The sequence below is a fragment of the Falco naumanni genome, chromosome Z (genome assembly GCF_017639655.2).
Source record: "Falco naumanni isolate bFalNau1 chromosome Z, bFalNau1.pat, whole genome shotgun sequence".
NCBI lineage: Eukaryota > Metazoa > Chordata > Aves > Falconiformes > Falconidae > Falco > Falco naumanni.
In genome coordinates, this window is record NC_054080.1 from 57,298,034 (window position 1) to 57,317,620 (window position 19,587).

The window sequence follows — 19,587 nt, forward strand, 5'->3', positions numbered from 1 at the left end:
AAGTACACCATCCATAAAGAAAAGCAGCTTTCCATAAAAAATGCTTTGGGAACAGCTTCTAACCATGCTTTGAAGTTTCTCCTACAAGACACAAAAACTCTAGGGCTGCTGAAACCCAAACTATGCTTTCTGTTCAGAGAAACAAAAGCAAAATTTCAGCCCCTGAAGCACTGCCTGGAGCCTGCAGCCCAGCCCTTTGAGCTCACTGGCCTTCAAGCCCCATCCTTCAACCTGCAGAAAGGTGAGGACCAACAGTGCAAAGCAGCACTGGGTGTTAACTGCTGGGCATCTCTACCTCCATCAGCAGGTCCTTCACACCAGGCAGGGGAGAACATGAAAGTATGCATCTGGTTTTCTGCTGTGGGGAAAAAAAAAAAAAAAAAAAGTGGCATCCAGGATAAAGTACGAGAAAAGAAGATATGGCCAACAACACATCCTTCTCAAGAGTCAGGATTCTGCTCGGGGGTGTGTGTGCGTGTGTGTGTGTGTTCGGGGAGATTCTCTAACATTGTAGGATTTTCTAAAAAAAGGACAGTGTGATATCCTGTTTAGGTAAGACAGAATTTTAGCAGCTGTCTCCCCATGGTCCATCTGTTTATCATTACCCTGTGGCCCTGCATCAAGTCACGCACCTTCACTGGACTCTCCTCAAAGGTCAGTCAACTCAGCAGGCTGAAAAAGTCTTGCTACGAGTACAAGCAACATCCCAAACCATGCATCAGCACTTCACCCCTTGCCCAGCAAGCCAAGTATGGAGGCACATGTCTGGGTTGGCACCAGTAAGACCTAAAGGCAAAGAGCACATGTGTATTTATTCTCTTGGCCTTTGAGAACATTATGATGCCAAATAAACTCATTCAGCTACTGTTTACAGTAGAAACGAAACTGAGGTCAGAGCACAGCTCCCCAGTGAACAAAAAACCAGACTTGATCTGAAGCAGAGTGAACATAAGATTTGGTGTATGGGCAGTCAACCAGCTGGTAAATTTGTATCTGAAGAGGGGGTTATTTCACACCCTTTGTGAAAACAGAAGGCAGAGAGGGTACAATGGATCTCTGAAAGGCGATGGATGAAATGCAGCTCTTTAAAACCCATGCCTCCAACAGACCATATCCTCAGCACTGGAATGGCTGTAGCTTGGAAAGAAGGAAATAATCTGCCTGACTACAATGATCCAGCCCAGGGGAGCACAGAGCCTGTCCTGACCCATCACTGTCAGGTTTATTTTCCTGCCCCCAAAACCACAGATGATGCATTTTGGTGAAGGTTGGATATGGGATTCTTCACAGTTTTATTTTGGTGGATTTTGCTTTGCGAGAGGCCGCATTGCTGTGGGTTGGTGGGTTTTTTTGTTGGGTTTTTTTTTTTTTTTTTTTTTTGCAAGTTTGGCAGCTGTTTTCCATAGGATGATTTAAAACTTGCTAGCCATTCAGGTCAGACCTGAGACTGATCTGGACTACCCACCTTCTCTTCCCTAGGAGATGCCTCTGGAAGGGCGTAAGAAGAAAGCAAACATACAGCAACATTTCTCCTCTCAGTCTCAGAAACCTGCAACCCGAGAGACTTCCTGAGCCAAGGGTGGTCCAGGATGGCTTTTCAGTCACAGTGTAAAATGTGTATTTTCAGGATAGCTGGGAGGTATTCAATAACTGTATTCAAAACGTCAGCAGCTGATGTGTTACTACTGTAAGGAAATCTACTGGACAAGAGCCTGGAGATAGTTATGGATGACTACTCTGATCCAATGACTATGTAACCCAAAACCTCCATATGAGAAACTTTGCATGCTACAGTTGGTTGCTACAGTGGACTGATGGGCCAAGGCCAATTTTATGGGAAAAGTGCCGGGTCCTGCAGCTGGGTCACACCAGCCCCACACAGCGCTACAGGCTGGGGCAGAGCGGCTGGAAAGGGCCTGGTGGGAAAGGGCCTGGGGGTGCTGGTCGGCAGCCGGCTGGGCATGAGCCAGCAGGGTGCCCAGGTGGCCAAGGAGGCCAGCAGCACCCTGGCCTGTGTCAGAAGCAGTGTGGCCACAGGGCAAGGGAAGGGACTGTCCCCCTGCACTGGGCACTGGTGAGGCTGCACCTCGAACCCTGTGTTCAGGTTTGGGCCCCTCACTGCAGGAGGGACGTAGAGGGGCTGCAGCGTGTCCAGGGAAGGGCAAGGGGCTGGGGAAGGGTCTGGAGCACAGACCTCTGCCTTATGAGCAACAGCTGAGGGAACTGGGGTTGTTTAGTCTGGAGAGGAGGTGGCTCCAGGGGGAAAAATTGCTTTCTACCTGAAAGGAGGCTGTAGGCAGGTGGGGCTAGGTCTCTTCTCCCAAGTAACAAGTGATAGGACAAGAGGACATGTCCTTAGGTTGTGCCAGGGGAGGTTTATATTGGGTATTAGGAAGAGCGTCTTCACTGAATGGGTGGTCAAGCATTGGAACAGGCTGCCCAAGGAAGCCGTTGAGTCCCCATCCCGGTGTAGATGTGGTGCTTAGGGACGTGGTTTAGTGGTGGACTTGGCAGTCCTGGCTTAACGGTTGGACTAGATGGTCTGAAAAGTCTTTTCCAACCTAAATAATTCTACTCATCTGTGAACTGTGAAACTTCTCTCAGCTGCCTTTAAAATATTTTGTCTGCCTTTTCATCCTGTTTGGGTGGTCTGTAACACACTCCCACCATGATATTTGCCTTTCCCCCTGATTGTAACCCATAAATAGCCAACCCTTTCGTCACCACCATCAAGCTCTAGACAATCAAAACACTCCCTAACACAGAGGGCTACCCCACTGCCTCGCCTTCTTTGCATATCCCTTCTGAAGAATTTATAGCCACCCACTGCAGCACTCCAGATGTGCAAGTCATCCCACCATGTTTCCATGATGGCAACTATGTCATAGTTTGCTGCTGTAAAACAGCTTCTAGCTCCTCCTGTTTGATGCCCATGCTGTATGCATTGATGCAGATGCACTTCAGTTGGGCTATTGATCCTGTCACCTTTTTGGAGGGGATAATTCCTCAATGACCATTCTCAGGTGCTTCCATGGTTTCTAACACATTGATAACCCATGTGCCTTGCTGCCACATGGATCTCCATCCCCCACCTCGAACAGATATAGCAGACCAAAGGACCTTGCCAGCACGTCATCCCTCAAACACTGGTGTTCTGCCCCCAGGCAGTTTCTAGTGAGCCTGGTTTTATCCTCTTCCCTCTTCAAAACTAGTGTAAAGCTCTTCTGATAAGCCCTGCTAACTCCTCTGCAAAGACCCTTCTGCCCCTTTGAGACAGGTGTACCCTGTCTGTCACCAGGAGGCCTGGTGATGTATAAACCAACCCAGGATCAAAACCCCCAAAATTCTGCCGGTGACACCAGGCTCAGAGCCAGATACTGATCTGCTGGCTCTTCTCATTTCTTTCCTCATTACTTCCTGCAACTGGAAAGATAGAGAAGAACACCACTTGTGCTCCTGATCCCTTAAACAACAGTTCCAAGGCACTAAAGTCTCTCTTGATTGCCCTTGGTCTTCTTTGTTGCAAAATCATTGCTGCCTACGTGAAAGATCACCAATGGAGAGCCATGCTGGGGCAGGCAGCTTTCTCTTCGTATCTTTAACCAGGGCCCCAGGCAGGCAGCAGACTGCCCTATGAAGTGGGTACGGTCTGCATATCGGGCCTTCTGCTGCCTTCAGAAGTGAGTCTCCTGTGACAATGACAATGATCCTTTGTGGGAGCAGTTCCTTTTGACGCAGGGTGTAGGCTGATTTAACCGGGGCAACACCTCCCACGCTAGATGAGCCACTGTCCTCGTCATTGTTCACTTCCACTTGCAGAGCCTTGCACCTACTTGTGCATGGGCACCTGGGCAGGTGGGTGGTCCCAGAGGAGGCACACCTGCTGGGCCAGGCGGGAGCTTGTTGCCATTGCCCCCTGTCCCTTAAGTCACCACGTTCTGCCGAGAGGATGGGCAATCCTCCATATCATATGTCCTGCCTGCCCGTTGGGTCTGTCCTGGGGAAGGTGGGGTGTGATTCCAGTAAGTCTCTCTTTCACTCCCTGACACTCCTCACCCTACTCACCTTCCCCCGGAGATCTGTCACTACGCTGTGACTGCCTGGACGCACCTCCCACAGTGTGTACACTGCTGCTGTCCCCTACTGCTGTAAGAGCAGGGCACAGCCTGCAGCCTGGCGCCTGACACCATGCCTTCTCTTGTCTGTATGGATGGTGAGGCATGCTTGCTTCATACGTGCTTCCTCCTATTTGAGTGTTAGAACTGAGTGAGCTAGCAACTCGGCTTGCAGCTCCCAGCGGGGCTTGACGAGTCAGCTTTGCTCTCCCATCCTGCAGACACAAAAAGTGAATGACACTGAACCTGAACACAAGAGAAAAGAAAAATCCATGGCTCTAAAAGAAAATATATTCTCAAATCTGGAAACATGTATACGGGCTTCTTATGCCACAGAAAATGATTCAAAGTGAACTCTGCCTGCTGGGAACTCAAGTTAGAGATTGACTCCTGGTGTGTTCGTAAAAAGCTGACAGTCATTCGGGGCCAGGTGGCCGATCCTGCCAGCGTGGAAGGCAGCCTGTGTCCTTCAGCTGTAATCCCCACTCCCCTGGCTGAGCAGAGGCCGAGGGTGCTGGAAGGAAGTCACGGGTCTGCCAGCAAGACCATACAGGCGACAGTTTTAAGCATCTCTTTCCCACTGCAGCTAAGACTCTGCAATCAATCAAACACCATGGATTTCTAGTAACAACTACTAATCCAGAAATACTGCACTTCTGCCCACAATAACATACTAATTATGCAAAAGGCTGAGGCCAGGAAAAGTGCCACACAAACTGGTGGGAAAAAAAAAGTGCCATGCAAAACTAATGGGACCCACGGGCAAGAGTACACATGTCCATTATTAATGTGCCATGTAAACTGACAAACAGTGCCTACAGTACACATGCAGGAGCATGATCGGAGAAGGACGGTAAAGCTGGAGTGGAGCAGGAGATGCTACACTCAGTTTTGCACAGAGATGTCTCTCCTGCTGCTGTGGTCCTGACTGTACCTAGTGTCTTCTACAGGGATACGGGCTGAGACGGTCTGGCTGAGCTACACATGGGCTTGTAGAGTTGTGGCCTTACAACTTTTCTCTGCAAAGGGAGAGGGAAGTAATTTTCCCAGAATTGAACAGTGTATTTTCCACAGCACTGAAGAAGGGCTGCAAGGAAGCCTCTGAGTATTAAAGGCAGAGCAGGGGGAGGAGGAATTTCGGATATCAGGGGGGTGGTACAGGTTGGACCCCAGGGACTGCACCCAAGGAGAAGTCCCTGTGTGCCCTTGGGGAGAGCGGGGTAAGACCAAGCCATTGGAGAAAGGGGCTCAGAGGAATATCAGGGCACAAAAAGGAAATGACGAGCATCCTGGATGGCAGACACAGTGAGAACAGAGGAAAGGAAGGGGACTGTAACTAATGATGGCAAGGGAGAATGGTGAAAGTCTAAAGGGCGATGCAGAGGATGAACAGCCATGTGAGCACATTCAAGTACTGGCAAGCTTAGAAGCTGTGTAACAGCTAGCTGTTTTCACACAGAAAAAGAGAGGAAAGGAGCAGAAGAGAATGATTCTAAAATACACTTCTTTTTTTAACCTTTTAACTTAATATTTGGAAAACATATCTAAAATTTAAGAATCACAATTTATGCTGGAGGGAGAGGAGGAGAAAGGGCACATCCAAGGACTTCTGGAAGTGAAAAAGTACGGTTGATCCTTGTAGTCCCTTAAAACATGACTGCTCTGATCTTGTCTTTGTGCTTGTCATGTGTGAATGTCAGTCCAGTTTTTCAACCACAACCATGCATTTTATTGTATTTTCTTGCACTGTATTTTTTTTTCAAACCGCATGCTCTAGATTTCCCAGGCCGTGTGCTTGAAGTGTTAAAATTATTTGCGAGGATCAGAGCTGAAATTCCAGTAACAGCAGCTAAGTTGCAGAGGTGTTTTCTTTTTATTATTAGATCTGCAACCCATACAACAGTGCTCCAGGCAAAGGGATTGGTTGTGTGAAGAGAAGGTAAGTAAGGGGCTAGCAGTACATCAACAAACATGCCCCTCAGTAATAAGAGACTACTCCAGACCAGCACTGTGTGCTTCACATAGGGAGAACAATCTGTTCCCTATTATAAGCTAATTTGATTCTCACCCTAATCTGACCAAAGCTTCAAACCCAGCTATTAAAAAGTTTCCACCCCCTCCCTCCATCCCTCCCTCTCCTACTTAAACCAACAAAAACAACTGAAGAGCAATATCAAAATATCACAGACAGGTCCTGTATGTTGAAGAAAAACAACATAACTGTTACAAATAAAAAACATACAGGAAAATATTAATAAAAAAACCATGACAGTTACATAAAACACACATTACAGTGAGAGATAACTACGGAGGAGAAACTGAGCAAGAAAAAAGCACGGGCTCTGAGAGAGGTAAGGGTCACACTACCTACTTTTACAGGAAAGGCAGCTTTTCAAGTGGGGAAGGATGGACTGAAAGCATGGAAGAATATGACGGGTTCTCACACTCATCTACCTCTCTAAGCATCTGAGCGCTTAGTTTCATCAAAGTCTGTGTGAAGAGTCAGGTGAAGAAAAATCTCAGGAGATGGTACCTAACACAGACTGAGTATATGCTATGAAGAGAGACAGAGGAGGGGGGAGAGCCCTACTTGGACTCAGTTCATCTGCTAATCCCCCCAGACACTGCAAGCTGCAATGTGCATCCTACTGTGGAGGTCAACCATCGCTTTCAGCCAATACAGTTAAGCGTGATTTCCGGATAAAATTAGAGGAGGGAATGGGACAAAGAAAGGGGAGGATGGCTGAAAGCACGCTGCTGTCCCAAAGCTCAGAGCTGGTCACATGGGGACATCCTGGCAGTAATCTGTACTCTGCCACCAAGGGGAGTCATGTTTCCAGAGGAAGGAAATGGAGATACAGCAGCAGTGCCTACGTGGGCAGCATGAGTGCTCCCTCAGCCCCTGAAACTGCTGTGAAAACACGATATGAGAAGCGCTGCCCTAATGTCATCTCTAATACAAATGGCACAGAAGGGGGGGGGGAAGAGAGAGGTGGCCATTACATGAAGCTTCCCAAGGACTTCTGCTCCAGCAGTAACCCTTCAGCAAAAAACATGTCTAAATGCAGGCACTCAGTGTTCATGAGCAGAAGACAACCAGCTGTAATCACGCTATTTCCATCTGAGCTACTTCCCTGGGGGACCATATCCTTTTAAAGGCAACAAAATACCCTCCCTTCCCACAGGGAGGAGATTCATACGCATTATTCATAAACTGCTTTCGGCAGAAGAGTCTGGGAAGGGAATGATGAATAGCGCAGAATAGTTTTGGGGAAAAAATACACTCTTTTGGGTTAAATGGCCACCAGTAGATTTGCTGAGTTGTGTATCTTGAGAGTGGGGAGAAAGAAGAAGTTGCAGAGAGAATAATTTTTCAAGTCTGGAAGAAGTTTATTCTTTGTGGTTTTCCATGTGCCTGCCCATGCCACTAGTGCTTGCCCCTTACCTAGCCCCACGGGCTGCTCCTCCACACAGGTACCTCTCACCCAACCACCACCACATCCGTGCAGAACAGTTACTTCCACCACGAGACCTTAGGTGTTTTATCACTGTAATTGCCACCAGTTCAGTGAGGTTGCATGGTATCATAAACAGCAAGGCATGCCTGTTTAGTCCCTGCAGCATTATTGGCTTTAAAATACAAGGTCAGCACCCTTAGCTGCCTCCAAGGCTGTAGAGGGTATGTATTTCCACAGCGAGCCGCAGCTGGCCACACACAAAGGTCCAGGTGCTGCCCATGCAAGTGCGTCTCAACAGCTCAGACAAGGAAAGCATACATTACTCCATGAGCAAGCCTGCATCAGAAAGGAATGAACACAGTCCTCTGGTGAGGTGTAAGAAACTTCTGGGCAGCTGCAGAAGACAATCCAGAACCAGACACAACTGCAGTAATCTCTTAACAAGTGACAGAACAATTAAATCTGTTCTGTATCTCACTATGCTTTGTCCTTCTGCAGAGCATCTGCACCCTATATGGCTTTGTGTCTTGGGCCGTCCGCTTCCCACCACATTCAATTTCCATTTATAAGGACTGGGCTATCTGGGCCAGACTACTATGTCCTCAGCTCCTAATGATACTGTATTTACTGTATTCTTTCTAACTTCTTCATGCCCTTTCCAGCAGATGCCAAAATCAGGCCTAAAGAGCATTCTTCAGGCAACAAGTCCTATGTAAAAAAACATGCATGATCCTATGTAAAAAAACATGCGTGATCCCTGATCCTTTGCAATCTGATAAAGGCCTCTATATTGACAAATGCAAGTCAGTGTGTTTGTTTTCAAGCTTTCTGTTGCAGTGGCAAATGCACCCTTGGATTACAGGTAACAAATAGCAATTGCAGCAGAACTGAGTATTAATTCAAGCAGAAAGTTGGCATTGACTGTGAGATCGTGTGCTCCATCTCCAACTGTTTGTCCAATGCAGATCTGGCATCAGTGAGCATACTACAGCATAATACTGATGGAAATTTTGATACGCCTTGTGATACAGCTGATGTGAAATCACTGGAGGCTCACTCACCCTCTGAAATCACTGGTGGCTTACTCACCCTTCACCCCACAGATTTCAGGGTCCCACCCTAGCTTGTTTTTTAAATACTGGGAACCACCACAGTGAGTCACTAGAGTGAGACAGGAGCGGGATCCCAGTGACAGCCCTGCATCCCTTCTGCCCGTCCAGAAAGCACAAGGCTACCTGGCAATTCAGCAGGCTCTCCTGATTGCAAGGGTCTCCCACCAGCTGCCAAAGCACACCTTCGGCATACACCCATCCCCATTAACTCTGGTGGTTATCGGATACAAGCTCAGAACAGGGAGCATGGTAGGGGAGCAAGCCCAGGCTTAAATAGGTTCTCATCACACAGCCCTGCCTCCACCAAATTACCCTTGCTTGCACAGCTGATTTGATAAAAACACAAACTCACTTGAACCCTGGTCATTCGCGTGTGCTAAGCTAAGGAAACCCAGTGCACTTAAGGCTGCTAAGCTCAGAGCTCAGGGTGTCAGTGGCACTGCAGTGATACTAGGTGACACCAACCCTCCAACCCTGCTGGAAAGCAGCAGAGAGCAGCTGTCAGCTGGGGTCTTGGGGCAGGCACCCGCAATACTCAGGGGTAAAGGCTCTATCGAACTGACTATGGCCTAGCAATCAAACACTTCCCATTGCTAACTCCTTCATGTCTGTAAGTCCCATTTATTAGCTGAGGGTCTGTAATGAAAACTGGTGGATATTCTGCCAAAATTAGTAACAGCGGTAATGTTCTGCTGCACACTGCTTTTTCCTGTACTTCAGATCATTAGGTTGGAAATCATGCAAAACTCCATGCATATTGGCTAAGATTATGCACATCAGGAAAATCAAATCATAGGAAAGACTGCAATTCAAATAATCCAGTTAACTCAAAGGAAAGTATGTCTACAAATATTTTGGTAAGAGTTGTTACAAATCAATGCAGAGGATGTGCATGATAAAAACATTTGCTCTAAGCAAACGTGTGTTCTATTTATTGGCTTCAACAAAAAGGGTTAATAAGTCAACAGGGTTTTTCATAATACTTTACAACCAGTTGCTTAAGCATTTCTATACCAGCAGATGGAAAACACATTTATTAAACATTTGGTCTTTGAGTCACACTGATGTTAATATCTCAACATTAATTCAAGCAACAGCTTCTTGTAATGGCCTCATTCTCCAGCTTACCAATTCATAGTTATAACTTCACTTAGGAGTCAAGAAAACCACTTGGAGATAAAGAAAATCTAACCAGGAGGCCCACAGGGTGCTGCAGAGTAACTGCATATATAAAATAACCAGAGGGACACCTGGCTGCTGCAGGGGAAGCTGTGCTCCAAGACGGTTTTTTTATCTGCCATCAAGCCTGCAGCCCCTGGTACACTCTCTAGCGGGGTGGTGTGTGCCCAGGTCTGCTGGGGACAGCTGAGTAAACTGGGAGCAAAGGTGCCTGCACACTGACTACTACAGCAGCAGTTCCTTGCTTTACAGGTGTAACATGACTCACAGTAAAAAGGACAGTGAGTTGCTACAATGACACTGCTTTAAGAACAGTGTAGGAATCTGAAGGAGGTTAAGCCAATAGCAGTTAAACACATAGGGAAATAATTCAAACGCGCCCATGTAAGCTCCACTGCTCCTGGAAGTAGAAGCACGTTAAAAATGGGTTAGGAAGCCATGAAAACACAAATCTTAAACAAGAGCAAGGGGGAAGGCACAGACAGAAGGGGGAAAAAAAGACCAGGGAGAACTCCGCCACCATATACAGAAAACAGTTCCCTTTTGCTTTACAGCAAAGTGATGAAAGCCTTGCCATTCCAACCCCTGCAGCTCGTCCTCCTCAGGAAAACTGGAAAAGCTTTTCTTCCGTTAAAACACTTCCTCATGTCCCTGTTAAACAGATGACTGACAATTCTGTGGTCTCTGGATGCAGACCATGAGGTGCTTAGAGAAGTCAAATAAAGCAGATGTTTTCATTATGGTTAGAAACAAATATGGTTTTTAATCCTGATATTTTTTTAATCAGTCTCCTATGTTTGCTTTGCTGCTTCCTTGTTTTCTACATCAGAATAAATGGAATTGGACTGGAATTTCACACCATTCCATGCCTTTCAGAACATGTGTTTTGAAAAGAAAGTTTCAGCAAACCAGTTATTAGTGAAGGGCATAAAAATCCAGCCAGAAGTATTTCTAAACCTCCCGGTAAGTTTTAGGCTGGTGTGCACCGTGGTTTTTGTAGCTTCCTGGAGGATGTTTCTACAGCTATCACTACAGAAATGTTTGCAGAGCCTCATTAAATAGATGATTTAGGCATCAGGCCTAGTAAGCACAGAAGCTAACAATTACTGGAAGTTTCACCCAGCGGTTAATGGACACACTAATACTATTTCGAGAAACAATTACACCTTTTTTGTTTTGTTTGTGTCTTGTACTATGCAAAGAGAAATTAATTTGTACCCTGCATCGAATCATCTCCAGCCTCCCTACAGCTCCCCACAGACGCAGGGTATTTCCCAGCTCCTGCTGCAGCTGCTCCCAGAGCATGATCTGCACTGCTTAACCCTGCAAAGTTTACCGGACTGAGCAGTAACCTCACATGCCACCAGGGCAGACTCGAAACTGCAAATAGTTGTAACCAACTGACAGCACTCAACTGATAAAATAAAGCAAATTTTTTTCTGAAAACGCCAATTTATCTATCACTACCATCTGACAGACTTCAGCTGTTTTCTGAGGAGATGGCACAACTTTGACAGAGCCTAATGCAAAATCAGTACCAAGTCTCCAAATCGACTTCTAAAATGTATTAAAATGAACAAATAAGCTTGCAGCTCACAGAAATACAGTTCAGTACAAGACCTCTGTGCAATGAAACCTGGAATAGAGTAATAAAACAAAACTATTGTCAGCAGCAAACAAAACTATTGACAAACAGTACTGAAGTCTAAATCACAGTCTCAGTTATTTATTTGCCACATTTAAAGTTCATGTCTTTACCAAGATATGCAAGGGGCAGAAAAATTTATGATAGGTGCTTTCATGATAAACGCATCACTTGCTTTGTAGGTTATCTGGCATACACACTCACTGAAAATATTTACAACAAATATACTTCCCATAAACATACTTAAAAAAAACCCTCTATACAAATGCAAAACAGCTTGATCCTTTCCTGGAAACAAGTTCCAAATTCAAGCATTTCTCCACAGAATTTATCGGCAGTAGCAGTCCATATAGGCTTTATACAGAAAAAAATTTACCAAAATAGCACATAGGTATAATCATTTAACAGTGCAAGTACTCACATTCTCGAGTTAACCAAAGCAAACCACTGCTCCTTAGTCACCTCGTACTTGAATGCAGCTGAACATGTGGTCAAACTTGCCAAAATATTCAAGTAACATAAATGCAGCTGAGTAGTCCATAACAAGTCTTTCTAGTTCTTTTTCCTGCTGCTGATTGATTCAGAGGGTGCAGAAACACCACCCCTGAAGTTGGTCTTTCCACTCTTAGAGCTCCATGCAATTAAGAAACTTGCTTCAATACTCCAACGCCCAAATCAGTTCCTGCTCATCCAAAGGCATTTTCTCCCAGGCAGCAATGGCAGGACAACAAATCACAGGTATTTGCAGCCCATTACTCTGTCCATTGTGAACTGCTGAGGATTTGCAGACAGGGGCATATATAGCTGCATGTTAGAACGCCGGCCTCAAGGGTTTGCAAAGCCAACAAGTCCTGACAGTCTCTGTAAAATGTTGTCCAATTTAGTTTTGAATTAAATACTTGCAAGTCATTATAGCGTCTTTCTACGAATAAGGGAACAAACAGCTTCTACCCTGTAAGAAGCCTTGTTTGCATAACAATCCTGAAACTAGAACTTCATCTTGCATTAACACATCCCCAGTACAAGCATTCAGCTTCTTTTAGCTTTACCTATCAGCCTACCAACTTTTTCAATAGACAGTTCTACTGCTGGGGAGGCAGGGGGGGGAGGCGGGGGGGGGGGGGGGGGGGGGCGGGGGCGGGGGGGGGAGGTGGAATTAGTAAAAACCAATCAGTAACACTCCGTGCACAATTTTTCTTTCCTTGTAAGCAGAGGGAATTGTTCTGCATGACTTCAGTTAAAAGCGTATTACTAAAAAAAGTCAAATTACATGGGGGGTTTAGGCAGTAAACAGCTACAGTTAAGTCACACAACAGAAGTTTTGAAGCCTGCTTTCTCAGAAGGATTACGAAAGGCTACAAAAGGATATAGTTTCTTTCTTATAGAGTATACTTCTAATTGTATAAAAATGGGGAGGAGGGAAGAGGAAAATATCCTTTTTCATCAGTCTCAGGATTTAACAACATCAGTAAATTTAATCTTAAATCATCAACAGATAACAATAACTCCAATGTCTTCATGTAGCTTCCACTAGCCTTTAAAAAAAGACTTCTTGTTTTGCATGAATTGCAGATGACACTCCATATTTCTAATGCCCTTCACACAAATGCTGTAATCCCTTGCACTAATTAGAACAATTCTACAGTGACCACAGTGAGTAATTTAGGATTTGTTTCCATACCAGAACATACTTTCAAAGGAGGTTGGTGCTAAAATCTCCTAGATAAGCCAGTTCTCAATGTATGTCATTATGTAGCAAGTAGCATTTGAACACGAATGCATAAGCCTTAAGGGGGGGGGGGGGAGGGGGCAGGGGGCGGAGCTGAAATTTCTGATAACATGGATAACAAAAAAGATACTTAATGTTCCTTCCCAGGATATTCAAAGTGATCCCAGCAACCACAGCCTTCATTGATAAATCCATTTCCCATCATACCTACATTAGGAGGTCTCACAAGAAGCACCTGCAAGTTCCTGCCGCGCACTTGAAATTTTCCATGTAATCCCACTGTGGCAGCCTCAGCTTTAGTGGGCTCAAGCTGTGTTTGCGCAGTGATCAGGAGAACACGAAAATATTGACACAACCACAGGAGGAACCTGCTGTTGTGCTGTTATCTGCAACCTCTGCCCCCTCCTGACCTGTCAGTCCTCCTCAGCAACCTTTGAACACCAAGCGATCTGTTTCAAAGCATGTCACCCAACCAAAACAGATATCTCAGGAGCTTCTTAAAATAATGAAAAAGTGAAATTAAATGAACTGAACTGAACACCTCCTCTTGATGTTGCTTGAGAAATGCTTTTAGGTTTTGCTGAGAAGCAGGAAACAAAAATCAGCCTGACGAGTAAGGGTGACCAGGAAGGGCTGGAGATTTGATGTGTAAGAGCTGGTTAATCTCACAAGTTAATTAGAGACACAGGATAACAACCACATGACTTTCTGCAGCAAACCCCTAGGCTTCTCAGAGTCTGGTGTAAGCTAGAATAGCTCCTTGAAAGCAGAGAGCGCTGCATGCTAAACAACTGAGTGCCAGTCCTTACATCTTTGCAAACACTTTATGTACTTAAAATATTAGGGATGGGGGGAGGGGGGTGTGTGGCAGGACAGACAGGCTCTGATTTACCAGCAAATTAGTTTTCAGTATTTAGTTTTAACTGCTGCTACTTTCACAATTTAAGAAAAAAAAGGGTTTTTTAAAAGAATTAATAATTCGAAGGGCGAAAAGCGTTCCAGATTAGTTACCTGTAGCGCTGCCGTTAGTATTTGCTGGGTAGGCCATGTTTGCTCAGTGACACATCCAGAGCTAGGCTGTTAGGTGTCATGCAAATACCATGCATCAAGTCCAACCAGACATGCAACCTGGAACAGACAAGAAAAAGGCAGTTAAGAACACACAATGTTAAGAAGTTAGGTACATTAAGCAGTGGACATCTCTGAGTGTTTAAAGTATCATCTTCAGCGTGGACTTCACCATAGGAGTAATTTATATTCCTCTTAATCAGTGTCCTAGCTATTACAAAATCCACAGCTGTCCTGGCGTCTGAAGCTGAATTGTGGCTCTCTGGCAACCTCCAAGAAGGACCACTGTCCTCAGTGACAATGTAGCCAGCTGAATTTGCAGTTGGCCTTGGTTTTTTGGCCTGCCCTCAGCTTTTTTGTGCTTGGTCCCTGGACTCCCTTGTACCACAGCAGCTTCCTCACTTTGCTGGCATATATGTAAAGTTTTAGGCTACCCAATGTTTTACACAGGCAGGGTTAGAGGATTTTTATGTAAAGACCCCCCACAGAACAGCTGTACCAGCGAGTGGGGGACCAGCTGCAATTTCTGAGCTCACATGTCCCCCATGGTAAGTGAGGGCAGAAGGACCCACTGCAGACACAGCCGAGGCCAGCACATGCATCCCCACTGCTGGACAAACCCAGCAGCTGATGGCAGCTGTGAGGACACCTGTGAGGTCAGGGAACCAGAGCTAGCTGGCAGAGACTGCTGGGACAGCGCACGGCTGACTGCAAGACCTGTCCCATGCAGGTCCCAGTGGTGAGAGGTTTTCTGGGTGTGAGGTTTTCTGTCAACCCACATGTGGCGGATTCAGTGGAGAAGCAGTGCTTGCCAAAAGCTCAGGCTGCTGGTACAGAAAAAGGGCGGTTGCCCTGGGTGGGTGGCTGCCAAGCGAGAAGCCAAGCGAGTGGCAGGAGCAAACCCAGCAGCAGTTTTTTGGCTACCTGGCTGCTGCCTAGCTCTGCAAATCCAGCCTTGCTGGCTCTGCAGCCGTGCTCCTGCTTCTCCTCCTTGGCCCACCACAGGGGCAGCCTGATCACAACCATCATGCTCAGAGCAACAGATCTGACTAGACTGGGGCTGCAGACACACCTCCTCTTGGCTCTGCTTCAAGTTTTCTACAATCCAAACAGCATTTCATTTTGTTGACCCAGATAGGTGGAGCTTAGGTGTATGCAGAACACCCTGCTTTGCAGACCCCAGTGTGACTTAAGCTGACAGCTCCTCAACAAACCAGTCACATTTTTCCAATTAAGTTTGATTTGGCTCTGACAGTACATGCATGGATGTATTTCAAAGCTAAGCAGATTAACAGAGGAAAAGAAGCCCAGAAATGAATTGGTGCAAGCACCATGTGAATCTGAGTCAAAGTTGCACCAACCGATAGAGAAGCTGGCTGTCTCTTAAAAGTCAGAGGTCCACCATGCAGGCTAATACAGCTTAGCTTTCCCCTTCAAGGAACATCAGCACAAATCACTTTATTTTTAGTACAGTCCTGACATCAGTTTTCCAAGAATGCAGAAACACCTCCAATTGCAACTCCTCCTCCTCACACTCTGCCATATATTCTTAAATTTACAATCTCTTGTTCAACGGAGGGCAGGACATGAAGCCGTGGTAAAGGTTGTACAAGCAAAAGACTACAAACAACAAAATAAACAGGCATCCAACACAGACCCTGATACAGAGGCCCATCACAAGATTCTAGGTGTAAGAATAATTATCAGATGTCTGAAACAATGACGCACAGAGAAAAAAAAGCAGAAAAGCGTGTTGCTGGCCCAGTCTGCAGCCAGGACCAAAGTTTGAAACCTATGAGCTTTTAGGAAAATATTAACTACTTCCTTTCAAATGAAGAAATTTTCAAGAATCACTTCCATCTCTGCTATTGCCATCAGGATATAAAGTTATGTTTGCAGTTCAAGAAAGGCAATTTTTACTGAGTCACAATGAACACTTACTCAAAAATTATTATCTGTCTCCATGTTAAGTTTCTCAGGACAGTCACTGTCTCAGGGCAGGCTGCACTTTGCTGGACACAGACTCTACCAGCAATGCACCCAAGCGTAAACCAGGGCTGAATTAATTCACCCACTTCTAATTTGTTCAGCACAGCTCTGTGCTTCTCATTAGTGCTGTAAACAGGTGTGCTTCCCTGCTTTCGTTATGCTTATTGTACAGTGCTGCAGCAGAAGTCTTGCACCATTGTATACACAGTGTCTAAACATAGCTCTTGCTTTATCAGGCAATTCATGTTCTGACACTCTGCAGCTTCCTATCCCTCTAGAAGCAAAGAAAGCTCAAAGGAGGCTGCTCAGGAAACCTGACCCAAGATTTGCATCCATCTGGCCAAAGTCCTCCAGAGTCCTGTCTCCGTGCTCCTGCAGAGCTGGATGTTAGCTGGTTGCCTGCACTTGCTCAGCTTGCAACCCTAGCTGCACCACCACTAACACTGGTACAAAGGGAGATGTGAGAGTATGCACCCAGGGATGGGTACAGGCAGATGGATGGGAGGGGGCCTTGCAGGGTCCCACCTGGACCCACCCTCTTCTAGGTGCAATGCAGTCCCAAATGAAAGCGGGTCAACCACCGAAGTGAGCCCCAACTTAAAACCCATGCTTCGGCGTGCCTGGAAACTCATCATGGGTTTAAAAGTAAAACCTGTTAGGCTCCATCCTATCCGTTTCAAAAACACTAGTCACCATCACAGGCACACATGAGGAGAGCTTCCTAATAACGAGAACCAAATGCAATTGAGGTAAGAACTGACATAAAATTAATAAAGACACTGCTGAAAGCCAAAACAGAGCCTCAGGTCTGCATTTTGTTGTGGCTTAGAGAGATATAATTGACCTGGTACAAATTCCCTTCTAGGTACACTTCTATTGGTTTCAAAACCGTGCAGGCTTAAGTATCTCCATTAAGAAACAAGTTCACCTCTACTTAAAACAGTGATGCTTCTGAGCTTAAGTGAGGATTAATAAAATAATCTAGGAAGCAAAGTCAGTCCAACAGATAGGAGAAAAGAAGAAAAAAAAAAAAGGGGAAGAACACAGGGTCTAGTAATTTGCTAGCTAAGGTAAGTGGAAGAATTAGCTCTTTTCTTTTTTTTTTTCCCTTAGATGAAATGCAGCTGCAGATGACAACCTGCCTATTAAGCAGCTGTTAGAAGTATGGGAAAAATCTGACCTAGCTCAAAAGACTGATGGAGGAAGGGAATTCAAACTGCTTTGAGCCACAACAATACATTGTGAACCTAATTTCTGAAATTGCACTGACACATACATGGAGCATTTTTAGAAAGGTATTGCCTGTGATTCCCCAGCAACACACACCCCAACAGCTGCACTTTGCAGGAGTCTCTCATGTGAGCAAGGCACAGGATGACACCAGAGGCCAGCTAGAATACACAGAAAAGGAACATCTAGCCTGCTTTACAGCAAAGCATGTTCTCCAGCACAGACATCTTACAAAAGAAGATCTGTAGACGAGCTTATATATTCCATTCCGAACTCTTCAAATTTCTCCCCATGTGTTTTTACATGCTCACCCCATGCGTGCCTGTGAATACTGTGATTTACAGACCCTAGGGCAAATGCAAAACAAGCAGAGACTAGCTATATGAAGTGCTATTGCTCAATGAAGCAGTTGTTTATAAAGTGTTTTGAATGAGATATTCAAACTCTCTTCTGCCCTGAGGTTCAATAGCAGAAACCTTAAACACACATGATCCTCAGTTTCTACAAACTATCACGACACCCAAGCTTTTACGTTTTTTTCTTCCAGAATGGTGATTCTTTAGACAGAACATAAAGCCTATGTCTTAATCCTGTCCTAATCACACGTGACAAGAACCTTGCTCCTCCTTTGTGCTGCATCTTGTCAGGTCACCTACACCTATTTGTGCACCAGAAATATCTATGTACATATGCATCAGTTCTGGCATCCACACAGCAGAGCTGTAGACTCAGGGGGCACAGACCTTGCAGGAAATCCAGGCTCCTGCTTTAGCCCGGTGTTTGCAAGACCAGCTTAAGACACAAAACAGTTGAGGTTTTGATATAAGAGCAGTTGTAGAATAGTTTATTGGCAACACAGTAATTAGAAGAGAAATATAACTCAATTCTTAACCCAGAAAAACAATCATGAAAGTTGTCCTGTCCAGGGGCCGCAGTCACACGTGGGAAATGGTGATGTGCACATGCTTGTTTGTGGGATTCAAGAAGACAGGCCTTGGCTTCCCAGGCAACAGCGCTTTAGGCTAAGTAGATATGCATATAAATTTTCTTTTTTCTCATGGCCCGCGCAGACTGTTAAGAGTGAATGGTCACGTCAGCCACTCAGCACAAGCTCCAGATCTGCAGATATCCTGAACCACTCACAGGGCGAGTGTGGCTGATACACCAAGATGCTACTGCTTAATATCTGGACTAAAATGGGGAGCATTGCGGGGCAGAGCTGTGCAGGATTCAGGCGTACCAGCTCCCAGTTGTTCAGGTGGATGTAGTCAGAGGATGGTCCCTGGAGGGAAACCAGCTCTGCAATCCTGTCCAGCAAGTGCAAAGCGGAGATTAAGTAGACCTGGGATAGAGAGGTTTGACAAGTCAACCCATGAGATGCAACACAGGAGGAAGAACCGGTACTGCTCCATTCCTGTTACACATCAGTGCAACAAGACTTCTGCCTGACACTTCCCTCTCACTTGTGAGCTGTCCAGGCAGTAGAACTCGCTCAGTTTCATTCTGAAAGATGCTGATAACATTTGCAAACAAAAGCCAAGACACATGCAAAACCCACCTAAACACACTGGTAATTTCTGTAGCTGCAAGAAGAAATAGGTACTGGAAATCCCTCCTGCTCAGCCAGAGGGGCAAGCACTTTCCAAACTTGTGCAGCTCTACAGTAAACAGGAATGTCTGCAACCTAATTTGTACCCTCAACCAAATATGCCAGGCACAATTGAGATGAAGCAAGGGCTGAAGCCAGCAACAGCAAAAGAGAAAGTATGTGGGGAGTTGCTCTGTGGTTGGTATCTACCCTGGGAGAATGACTGTGTATCTCACTGATACTTTCTTTTCAGTCTTACCCCTGATGTGGTTGTGTTCTTCTTATCCATATGTTTATCAAAACAGGGGGCCAATAGATTGAGAAGCAAAGTTTATAAGGCAGAAAACTTTTGCTGTTTTTGTTGTTTCTTAAATTTAAAAACCAAGTAAGAATGCAGGCATGTGGATTTTTTTCAGGTCAGACACAGAGCAGTCAGCTTTGAGATAAGAGTAAACTGTGAGCAATTATAAATTT

At 45.5% G+C, this 19,587-nt stretch overlaps 1 protein-coding gene and 1 long non-coding RNA gene across 3 annotated transcripts in view; both read right to left on the reverse strand.

The window, feature by feature from the left end:
- KANK1 (KN motif and ankyrin repeat domains 1) overlaps positions 1 to 19,587 on the reverse strand; it is a 97,061-nt gene that overhangs the window by 40,779 nt on the left and 36,695 nt on the right. The window contains exon 2 of one of the 2 annotated variants that reach the window (XM_040579548.1): positions 14,250 to 14,366. In XM_040579548.1, the coding sequence (XP_040435482.1) occupies positions 14,250 to 14,286 (37 nt within the window). In that variant the 5' untranslated portion in view covers positions 14,287 to 14,366. Of the gene's footprint in view, positions 1 to 13,445; positions 13,519 to 14,249; positions 14,367 to 19,587 lie in introns of those variants that run through there. The other variant, XM_040579549.1, reaches the window with a different exon arrangement.
- Positions 9,578 to 13,524, reverse strand: LOC121081004. Its single transcript, XR_005825561.1, has 2 exons — positions 13,450 to 13,524; positions 9,578 to 12,370 (listed from the first exon to the last, which is right to left on the reverse strand). It is a non-coding gene; the product is annotated as an uncharacterized LOC121081004 (long non-coding RNA).